The following is an 11658-nucleotide window of genomic DNA, read 5'->3' on the forward strand; positions in this document are numbered from 1 at the left end:
GGTGCCGGTTCGGAGCCGCGGTGCCGGCGCCGTCGTGTCCCGTGTTTCTCCCGTGTCCCGCTATGTCCCTCCCGTGTCCCTCCTGTGTTCCTCCCATGTCCCGCCGTTCCCCGTGTCCCTCCCGTGTCCCGCTGTGTCCCGCCGTATCTCTCCCGTGCTCCTCTTGTGTCCTGCCCGTGTCCCTCCCGTGTCCCTCCCGTATCCCGCCCGTGTCCCATGTCCCGCCGTGTCCCTCCTGTGTCCCGTGTTCCTCCCGTATCTCTCCCGTGTCCCGCCGCATCTCTCCCGTGTCCCTCCCGTGTCCCGCCGTGTCCCGCCGGTGTCGCGCCCGTGTTCCATGTCCCGCCGTGTCCCTCCTGTGTCCCGTGTTCCTCCCGTATCTCTCCCGTGTCCCGCCGCATCTCTCCCGTGTCCCTCCCGTGTCTCTCCCGTGTCCCGCCGTGTCCCGCCCGTGTTCCATGTCCCGCCGTGTCCCTCCTGTGTCCCGTGTTCCTCCCGTATCTCTCCCGTGTCCCGCCGCATCTCTCCCGTGTCCCTCCCGTGTCTCTCCCGTGTCCCGCCGTGTCCCGCCCGTGTCGCGCCCGTGTCGCGTGTGCGGAAGCGGCGCGGGCGGTGACGCGCGGGCGGGAGGCGGAAGCGGCGCGGGGCGATCGCGGGGCGGCGGCGGCGGGGCCGGGCCGGGCCCGGCGAGGCCGCGGGGCCATGACCGAGTACAAGCTGGTGGTGGTGGGCGCGGGCGGCGTGGGCAAGAGCGCGCTGACCATCCAGCTCATCCAGAACCACTTCGTGGACGAGTACGACCCCACCATCGAGGTGCGCGGGGCCGCGGGACGGGAGCGCCGGGACGGGGGGATCGGGAGCGGATCCGCCGCCGGTGCCCGCGGCCCGGCCCGGCCCGCGGCTCTGGGAGCGGTTCCTCCCCCGTTCGTTCCCCTCGGGCTTCCTAAAGCAGCCACAGGCAGCCAAAGAGGCCGGCACGGGGCTGGGCAGGGCGGGGGTTCTGCTCGTGTTTGTGATTGTTCTTTATTTTCTGCTCCTGTGGAGGAATTTCTTTAAAGCAACCGGAGTTGTGTGTTTTGTAACAAAGGATGAGAGAGGGCTTAGAGTCTCATTTAAAATGGGGTAGTTTGGGCATGGTTTAAAATGTGATAGTGTGGGTAATATTAAAAATAGTGTAGTTTTAGGTGTGGTGGGTTTTCGTCAGAGACGGATGAGAATCACAAATGGATGAAAATCACAAAGCCCAGACTGCTTTGGGTTGGAAGGGACCTTAAAGCTCCTCCAGTTTCAACCCTGACACCTTCCAGGCTGCTCAGAGCCCTGTCCAATCTCACCTTGGACACCTCCAGGGATCCAGGGGCAGCCACATCTTCTGCAGAGCAGCTGCCAAAGCTCCTCCTGCGTTTTTATGATTATTTTTACATTTCCCCCGTGTCCCTGGGGCGGCAGGGGCAGCGCAGGGCTCTCAGTGGCCGTGTGTTGTTGCAGGACTCGTACCGCAAGCAGGTGGTGATCGATGGGGAGACGTGCCTGCTGGACATCCTGGACACGGCGGGGCAGGAGGAGTACAGCGCCATGAGGGACCAGTACATGAGGACAGGAGAGGGCTTCCTCTGCGTCTTCGCCATCAACAACAGCAAATCCTTCGCTGACATCAACCTCTACAGGTACAGCTGGGCTGCCCCGGGGACAGGGAACAGGGACGCTGGCTGGGTGAAGCTCTGGAGTGCCTCAGTGAAAGCTCAGGAATGGACAAATGTTGAATCTCCCACTTCTTTCAGGAAGTTTTGTCACTGTTCTGTGCCAGTGCATGGAATCACAGACAGGGGTGGGTTAGAAGAGACTTTAGATCTCATCCAGTTCCACCCCCTGCCATGGCAGGGACACCTTCCTCCATCCCAGGCTGCTCCAAGCCCCATCCAGCCTGGTCTTGGGCACTGCCAGGGATCCAGGGGCAGCCACAGCTGCTCTGGGCACCTGTGCCAGGGCCTCAGCACCACCTTTAGTCAGTTAAGACTGGGATGATTTTTATCCAGTTTTATTATTTTTTTAATCAATCCACATAAATATCTCCAAGGAGTGCCACAAGAACAGTGTCAGACTCTCTTCAATGATGCCCAGGGACAGGACAAGGAGTTGTGGCCATAAACTAAACCACAAGTTCCACCTCAAAGTGAGGACAGACCTCTTTCTGTGAGGGTGGCAGAGCCCTGGAGCAGCTGCCAGGGAGTTGTGGAGTCTCCATGTCTGGACGCATTCCAAACCCTCCAGGATGTGGTCACCTGCTCCAGGTGATCTTGCCTTGGCAGAGGGGTTGGGCTGGGTGATCTCCCTGCCAAGCCCAGCTGTTCTGGGATTCTGTGAATCGGATGCCATTTGCAGCTACAGAATGTCATCTCTTAGAAAATGAGAAATCCAGAGTGGAGTTATCCATGGACAGAAAATGAAGTGTACAAAGTGCTTGGCCATGCTGCTGACCCTGAGGCCCTGCTCACCTTTAATGTGTTTTTGTGGCACAAGGTTGTTTGAATACTGAACTAAACCAGTTTTTCTATTTAGAAAATACTTCCTAATTTTGGTTTTTTATAATTTGTCTTCCTAAAGAGAACAGATCAAGAGAGTGAAGGACTCAGATGATGTGCCCATGGTGCTGGTAGGGAACAAGTGTGATCTGCCCACGAGAACAGTGGACACAAAACAGGCCCAAGAATTGGCAAAAAGCTACGGAATCCCCTTCATAGAGACCTCTGCAAAAACCAGACAGGTGAGGGGCTCCCCCGGGGCCTGACTCCTTCCTGGGAAATGCAGCAAGGACATTTTCCCTTGTGCTTTTGCCTTATTTACAGGAGAGGCATTTTTTCAATCCCTTTACAGTTTTAGCTTTTATTTCCCCACTCACTATTTCAAGAGTTCTGGGCTGGGCCAGTGCAGGAATCACTTCAGACTCACCCTGACTTCCTTTCAAGTAGGTCAGGTTGATAAATAACAGAGAATAAAAAAAATTCAACTCCCCTGAAGTTACTAAATAAAACTTAAAAACTAACTAGGAAAAAAATACTAAAATAATAAAGTAATAAAAAAATACTAAAATAATCAACATAACTGATACCAGTAAATGTAGAGATAAAGAGACCTACAGTGGTTTTGTGGAAAATTATGTAACAAGGAAAAAATAACACGTGCCCAAAAATATGTTAAAATTCACCTTTGCTATATAAACATTCCAATGCAACCACCAAAAAACCCTCTTAATAAACCTCCAAAGCGATAAAAAAATCCCAAAAAGAAACAAATGGCTGCAAAATAATTCCTAAAAAATAATACTTACGTCTTAAATAAAAAAACGTATTTTAACTATAATAAATTAATACCTTATTATAAAATCTCACAAAACACACAGAAGAAAAAGAAACCCAGCTACTTTCTACTGCTTCAAATGATGTTAAAATTTTGATTGCAGCCAGTTTCAGTGTTGGCAGGAGGAGCAGCTGAGTTTCAGCTGCTCTCCCTGGGGAGTGTCAGAGGCTGAGCTCCCTCACCCCAGACCTGCTGGGTGCTCTTGGCTCGTTAATGAAAGCCAATTAGCAGATTATGATTGCAGACAGAATTCCCCAGACTGGACTAATGGGCTTCTCCAAAGCCTCCTTGGCCACGTGGGCCAGCTTGGAGCAGGGGAACAGAGCAGGGAAGGTGCAATTATTGAGCAGCAGCCAGAAAATCCTGAAGAGCTGAATTCTGAGAATTCTAAAATTAGGCAAGGAGCAGCTGGTTTCCTGCATGGAGCCTCCCTGAGATGCAGTTTTCCATGTTTATTTTAGTGGTTGTTATCCCAGGAGGAGTCAGGCTGGGACATCCATGTGGGAGGAACCACGGGATCAGTTGGGTGCTGCTCTTCTGCAGAATTGTGACTTTCAAACCCACTGAGGGGCTCTGGGATGGACAGATGAGTGATTTCAAAAGCTTGAGGGAGGAAAATGCCTGACCTTGTGTTTGCATCCAGGGTGTGGAAGATGCTTTTTACACCCTGGTGAGGGAGATCCGGCAGTACCGGATGAAGAAGCTGAACAGCAGCGAGGATGGGAACCAGGGCTGCATGGGACTGTCCTGCCTTGTCATGTGAGAAGGTGAGCTGGAACCTCACTGAGCGCTCCTCCTCTGCCTTCCAGCAGCTCCTGAGTGTGGTTAGAAATGCTCTAGGTGGGGTTTTCCCCTTTTACAGAACATATTTGTGGGAGTGTTCCTCCCTCGGGGTCACCAAGTGTGGTGGTGTTTGCAGGGGTGCCAGGAGGAGGGAAGAGATGAGAACCTCGACTCCATGGTTCAGAAGGCTGATTTATTATTTTATGATATATATTATATTAAAAGAAAATTATATATTAAAACCATACTAAAAGAATAGAAGAAAAGATTTCATCAGAAGGCTTGAAAAGAATAGAAAAGAATGATATTATAATAAAATCTTGTGACTGACCAGAGAGTCCAATCCAGCTGACTGTGATTGGCCATTAATTAAAAACAACCCCATGAAATCAATCACAGATGCACCTGTTGCATTCCACACCAGCAGATAATTCTTGTTTACATTTCATTTCTGAGGCCTCTCAGAAGAAAAAATCCTAGCAAAAAGATTTTTCATAAAATATGTCGTGACACATATTGATTCCCAGAGAATTGGATTCTACAGTGGATCCTGCAGTTGGATCCTACAATGTTTTAAAGCTCAAAAATGAAAAATTCCCCTCTAAGTTGGTGGCAGAGCTTAAGAAGAGGAATTTTCATTCACATCACTCCTTTGGCTGATGGGTGGATGGAACCAGATGATCTTTAAGGTTTCTTCCAACCCAAAGCATTCCATGATTTCCACCAATTCCAATGGTGGGATTTGCTGTGTCATTCCTTTCTGTCTCCTTTTTTTGGGAAACTATTTGGACTATTTGGAAAAAAAGTAATTTCTGAAGAAACACCTTGAAAGAGGGGTGTGCCCAGCTGAGTGTTTGACTCCTGCACAGCTCCCCTCAAGCTCTGGAACATGCTGATTCCAGGATTAACCAAATCAAATGGTGAAATAACCAATTACCAATTTACTCCCACAGGATTTTTCCCATTTTTTCCCATTTTTTGTCATTTATTCCCATTCCTGGATTTATTCCTGAATTTTTTTCCATTTTATTCCTGGATTTTTTCCCATTTATTCACCCATTTTTTTTCCATTTTTCCCCCTTATTTTTCCCATTTATTCCCAGATTTTTTTCCCATTTATTCCCAGGTTTTTTCCCATTTTTTCCCACATTTTTCCCATTTATTCCCAGATTTTTTCCCTTTTTTTTTCCAGTTTTTTCCCACATTTTTCCCATTTATTCCCAGATTTTTTCTCATTTATTTCCATATTTTTCCCCATTAACCAAAAAAATAATAAAATCTGAGTTCCCAACTGAGGGAAATCCCTTTCAACCATTCCCTGAAGATGTTGCTCATGACTATGAAAACAGCCAGACCAGCTCAGCACTGCTGCACTGCCCATCCACCCCAGAGCTAATTAGTGCTAATTGGAGCTGCCTTTCTGTTCCAGATGCCAAGAAAACGTGGTTCAGGTGCAGCTGCTGGACGAGCCTCGATCTGTGCTGCCTCTCCTGCTGCTCCCTGCAGTGTTTGGGTGCCAGTGACAGACTCTGGGCACCAGAGTTCATTAATTAGCACAAGATGAAGAGAATTAATTAGCTCCATCTGAAGAGAACATCCATGGCATCTACCTCCCTGCTCAGCTCACGGAGCAGCAGCACCTCGGGATGTGCTGGGATTCTTCTCTCACCGTCACCTGGCTTTGTTCCAGAAGAAAACCAGCCCCAAAAGTGAACTGTAGAGACTAAATGCTGTGAAAAAAGATGACACTTTACCTCTAGAGTAAAAGCTAGAAGTGCTGTGTGTCCCCTGTCTGTTGGAATCCGTGCAGTGCTGTCACAGGAGTGGCACCGTTGGTGTCACACGGGGCGGTGCCACCCTGTCCCCTCCCAGCTGGGTGTCTGCTCTCTGGGCACCTGTACAGCAAAAAAAATGCAACATCTCCAGTGCCAGGAGTGCCACCTACCTGATCCTCCATTGCTGTAATAAAAAGGAAAACCTTTCCTAACTAAGTGCCTGTTTGCTGAGAAGATTTGGAGTTGTCCCTTGGGTTGAGGAAAACCCCCAAGGACTGGAATTTCTTGGGAGCTCATTGTGTCAAGCAGGCAAGTGTGCTGTGGGTGATCTGGGCCTGGCAGGATCCCCCAGCAGGAATTTGGAAGGTCCAGCAGGCACTTGAGAGACTTTTGGACAAGGGAGGGGACACACTGCATCTGTGTTTTACTTTCTTTGTGGGTGGAACAGTTTATATTCTGTATTGTTTTCCTGCAGCATTCAGATCTCTTCTAAGTTGGACCAAACCTGTCAGCTGTTCATTTTTTAACATGAACTGCCAACATTTCTGGGCAGCTTCTCACTAATTCATCTGGTAACTGGAGGTTGCTTTGGACAGCTGCTATTCAGCTCTCTCTGTAACTTGCAAATTGTTTTATTCTGAATTATTTTCTTACCACAGACTGTAAAGAGTCTCTTCAAAATGTCTCTAGGCTGTAAAATCGGAGTTTCTTTGTCAGGGGTGCAGGAAGGGGCTGCTCCATCCCTGGCAGTGCCCAAGGCCAGGCTGGAGCAGCCTGGGGCAGTGAATGGGATGGATTTAAGGTGGATGGGAGGGGTGGATTGGGATGAGATTTGAGGTCCTTCCCAACCCAAACCATCCTGGGGTTCTGTGCTGGAGGGGAGGAGGCTGAGAGCTGCCACAGGCTCCTGAGCCAGCTTCTGATTGCAGCATCCTTGCAAAATGAGGAAGGAAATGAGCTCAGGGATGGCTCCACAGGAGGTGGGGACAGACTGGTGAGTTCAGGGCTCACTCTGAGCGAGGGAATTGTAATTGTGAGCCCTTCCCTGCAGCTGAGGGAACTTTTGAACAGAACAGACCAGAACACCCTGCCCTGCTTACCTGTGCCCAGCTGTTCTCATTGCTGTCCCTGTGCTGCTGGGCTGGTTCTGCCCCGAATCCAGCTCTGAGGAGGAGGAGGAGGAGGAGGAAGGAGGAAGGAGGAAGGAGGAAGGAGCCCTCAGCCAACAGAGGGAGCATTCGGAGCATTTGGTCAGTGCCAGGCCAGCAGAGCAGATGCAGGAGGCTCAGGTTCAGGTTGTTGGTGTCAGTCACACACCTTAATTGGGAGTGCTCAGTTTCAAATGGACCTTGGAGAGCAGTAAACAGAGAGAGAAGAATTTTTCCTTTTAATGTTGCTTCCTTCACTACTTACAGTCTTAATTCTCCTCTTGGAATGAAGAGGATCAATCTGCATCACATTTGCTTTATCTGTCATAATCCTTATAAATACTTTTTTTCAATTTATTTTAACTTTGACTAACGTGACTGATAAGAATTAAATCCACAAAAAATTGAACATAAAATATTATTTTCCAGCAACACACACACAATGGCAGGCAGAATTGTGGGGACCATTGGCTCAAATTCAGTTTATTTGATGTTGCCCAGAGCAGCTGTGGCTGCCCCATCCCTGGAAGTGTCCAAGGCCAGGATGGAGCGCCCTGGGACAGTGGAAGGTGTCCCTGCCCATGGGATGAACTTTAAGGCCCCTTCCAGCCCAAACCATTCCATGAGTGCAGAGGTTAAACCTGGCAGAGCTGCACAGCCAGGGCTGGGGAAGCTTTGTCAGGCAGATTTTCTGTGAAAACCTCTGTGGGTCTTTCCTGAGGAGCTGTGGGGCACAAGGACAGCCAGTTAATAAAAACACCCCTGGGAAATGAGGAAAAGCTTTTGGGATACTCATAGAACCAGCAGGAAGGGCAGTGTGGGGTTTGTGAGGACACTGAATGGTGACATTCTGTCATCCAGGTCCATGGATGGGGTTTGATTTCTTGGCAAATGCAGGAATTTGCTCAGCTGCTCGTGGCCATGGGAAGCCTCTGGCATTTGATGTTTGAAGGATGTGTGCTCAACCTGGAGAATTATTTGCATCATAGCAATGCCCCACACTGCTCAGCATGCTCTGGCATTAAAATGTACCAGCTGTAGCTGGGAATTCTCAGCAATGTGTGGGAACTGACTGGAAAATGCATCTGCTGCTCTTTGCTGTTCCCTTTCTCTTGGGCTCTATAAAACCTGAAAAGGGAAAAGCCCTGCTGAGGGTAGGTCTGTATTTGTGTCCCCCTTGGAACCTTTAGAATGGTTTTTAGGAATTTTTTTCAGTTTTTTGGGTGCTGCAGAGCTGACCTGCACAGGTGATACTCCCAAGTCCATCAGTCCATTTGTATTTTTTGCTGGATTAGTTCCAAATCCAGCAGAAAATACAAAATCAGGGGGTGGTACTATCAGGAGTGAACTGAATGGTTGTGATTTGTTTCCAGCTGCCCCACAGAGAACCCTGGGTTTGGTGGCAGCCAAGAACTGGAAGGACAAACCCTGTGAACTTTGGGGAAGATGATTCAGAAGATAAGCACAGAAGGTTTTGCACAAGACTGGTCCCTGGGAAAGGTGGTTTAGTAGATTTGGTCCAAATATTGTTATTTACAACAGCACAACTCTGCACTAGTGCCAAGCTGATTTCACTGCCTTGGGCAGAACAGACATGAACAACTTTTGAGGTAAAATATTAAAAATATTAAAATATTAAAAAAGGATAAAGCTCTTGTTCAGAACTTTCAAGTGCCAATGACTGGAACAAATGTTTGTGTTGTGTGGCTGAGCTCAGTCAGGGGAGCCAGTGGAACCCTGGGGTTGTTTCTCTGTGTCCTCACTCTGTGCTCTTGCTCAAACAACTGCTCAGATTCTGTCCCTGTCCCTTCAACCAGGATTTTAACCAGGATCTTGAAGCTGCCATCACTTTAAGTGCAGCTCAGCCTTAGAATTGGATTTTCAGCAGCCTCAGGCCTGTGGGGGATCACATTCTGTCAAAAACCCCAAACCTTGAGTGTGTGCCTGTGGTAACCCTCAGGATGGTTGGGAATGTTGGGATCTGGATTTTTAACCCAAGGGCTAATTTGTTGTTACTTTGTTTAATTATTTGCTTTCAATAATGCATCTCTTTTTTGTTTGGATTGAAGTAAATTATTTTGCTTCTTAAATAACTTTTTTAAAGAATAAACTTTGAATTCTTTGGTTGTTTTCTTTGGGTTCTGGGTACAGGATCCAGGAGTTACAGGAGGTTTGATGATCCCAGTGCCCTCTGCTTTGTCTGTGGGGTGGGATTTGCTCCATTCTGCCCAGCTCTATCACAGATGTGCCCTAAGGATCAATGAGCAGTGAGAGGGACATTGATTCTGCCACAGGCTGGGTCCTGTCCAGTTTTAATCTTGCTGCTGCTGAATCTCTGTTTGCAGTGGGGTCCCTCATGCTGATTTACATTAAAAAATATACAAATCAATTATTTATTTGATACTCCAATGGCAAACCAGCTATTAAATTACTGCTGTGCCCAAATCATGCTCTGTTGGCCTTTTAAATTACTTGATTCAGTTTTCTAAAATACTTCCTTGTTGCCTTCCCTCTGCAAAAAGACAAATTTTGTCAGAGCACACAGTCAGTAAATGTGCTCCAAGGGTTATTTCTCCTCAGACCTCGTGTCAGGCATCTGAAACCTGGAGTCCAACGTGGGTTTTATGCCAGGAATTTAAAACCAGACCCCCAGGAGCAGGGACACAGAGTTCCTGCCCCTGCAGGTCCAGCCTGTGCCCAGAGCATTCCCACCCTGGCCTGGGGTGGTGCTGGAAACCCCAAGGTGCTGAAAACCCCAGAGTGCTGAAAACCCCAGAGTTTTTGGACTTGTGGAAAGGTTGGAAAGGTTTCCCTGCAATGGGTTTGTTCCTACAAAGGAGCTCCCTGCAGAGAACCTGGTTTTGGTTGTGCCCTGGGGATCTGTGCAGGGGATGACTGAGAGCAAGGTGCTGTCACCTGTGGCATTCACATCCTCTGGAAAAATCCCTTTGCCCAGGATTTTGCTCCTGGGAAGCTGAGAAGCCTCAGAGAAAAAGGAAAACAATAATTATCTGATTTGCTTCTCCTGTGTTTTGCTCCTTTGGAATGTGGCTGGACATTGTTTACCCACAGGTGATTGTGTCATTGGATTCATTGGTGTGAGTTATTTAAACTTTTTGGCCAGTTGGGACCAAGCTCTGTCAAGACTCTGGAGTCACGAGTTTTCATTATTATCTTTTTAGCCTTCTGTAAATATCCTTTCTGTATTCTTTAGTGTAGTTTAGTTTAGTATTCTTTAATATAAATAGTGTCATAAAATAATAAATTGGCCTTCTGAGAACATGGAGTCAGATTCATCATTCCTCCTTGCCACAAGGCACCCCACAAATACAACTGTCACCAAAGGGGACAAAGGTGATACAGAGACTCAGAAGGCATGAAAAGCACTTTTATTATTAGAAATCCACAGTTCTTACAGAAACAATGGTGGCTCTAAGACCTGACTGGCCTTCGGGAATCTTCTCTCACCTATTGGTCAAGAAAGGACAACTCCTCCTTGTAAACATCTCTGACAAACAGAGATTGCCTGCCAGGTGCAGGGATTGAGACAAGAATTGTTTTAATTATTTCTCTGAATTGTTTTATTCTCTGAGCTTTCTCACAGCTCTCCAGGAAGATCCCGGGCCAGCTCTGTCTCTGTGCTCAGAGGATTTGTGATCACCACAGGGTGGGGACAGGAGAATCTGCTGAGGGTTGATCAAAGCCCCAGCACAGCCAGGAGGCCCTGGTGAGATCCACCTTATCCCTTCCTGTTCAGACTCCTCCTCTTCAGGAATTTAAACCAATTTCTAGCAAAGCTTCCCCCATGGCCTCTGTGGGTGCAAGCTGGAGGAGGATCCTGCTCAGGAACCCAAATTTCTGCTCCAACCATTCTCCTGGGTGGAACCAGGACAGCTCAGATGTCAAAGTGGGAGTGTTTAGAGGCACTCCAAAGCCTCTGGGTGTGAATCTAGCTGAAAAAGAGTGGGAAGAGAGGCTGTTTGTGTCAGTCCTTGAGCTTGCACAGGCCCTGGATCTAACTTTAGCACAGCATGCCCAGGCTTTACTCAGATTTCCACCATGAGCCCACCCAAGCTCAGCCTGTGATTAAAAAAGCTGAGGGATCAAAAGACCAAGATTCTCTTGACCTCTGGATCCTAAAGGTCATTTTTGGTTTCAGATGTGAATCCCAAGATCCCAAGGAGGGTTAAGGGCTGGTTTAGTCCTTGTGGGAGAGCAAATGAGGATTTTATGGGCCTTGAATGAAATAGTTAAACAATAATGGGGTGTGGAGACTCTCAAACTTGGGGATGGGTGAGAGCAAGAAGAATTCAGAACCTGAAAATTTTATCAGCATGAGAGGGAGACCAAAGCTGTGCCATCATCCCAGCTTTGCCCTGGTGCTGCACCTCTGCAGTTGAAGGGAAGGAAATTTATAATTTTGGGGAATAAGAGCAAAGACGGGGTAAAATTCCCTAAATTCTGGAGAATTTCCCAATTGTCACCCAGCTTGTTTTGAAGTTGTGCCCATCAAATAAAGGGAACATCTCTTCCAGAGAGTTTCTGGACATTGTGGAAATGATCTCAGCTGGAGAAGCTGCTCCAGGTCTCAACCT

The 11658-nt window shown here is 48.0% G+C and overlaps 1 protein-coding gene across 1 annotated transcript; it reads left to right on the forward strand.

Annotated features, from left to right (window-relative positions):
• The first annotated feature begins 677 nt into the window (after window positions 1–677).
• NRAS (NRAS proto-oncogene, GTPase) lies at window positions 678–6994 on the forward strand. Its single transcript, XM_054290815.1, has 5 exons — window positions 678–813; window positions 1489–1667; window positions 2605–2764; window positions 4001–4124; window positions 5570–6994. Exons 1-4 carry the CDS (start codon window positions 703–705, stop codon window positions 4118–4120), a joined length of 570 nt encoding a protein of 189 aa, XP_054146790.1. The 5' UTR covers window positions 678–702; the 3' UTR covers window positions 4121–4124; window positions 5570–6994.
• Window positions 6995–11658: the final 4664 nt, after the last annotated feature.

Source organism: Melozone crissalis, unplaced genomic scaffold, assembly GCF_028551555.1.
Source record: "Melozone crissalis strain CALT ecotype California unplaced genomic scaffold, PUWL_Pcris_2 ptg000086l_1, whole genome shotgun sequence".
Classification (NCBI taxonomy): Eukaryota; Metazoa; Chordata; class Aves; order Passeriformes; family Passerellidae; genus Melozone; species Melozone crissalis.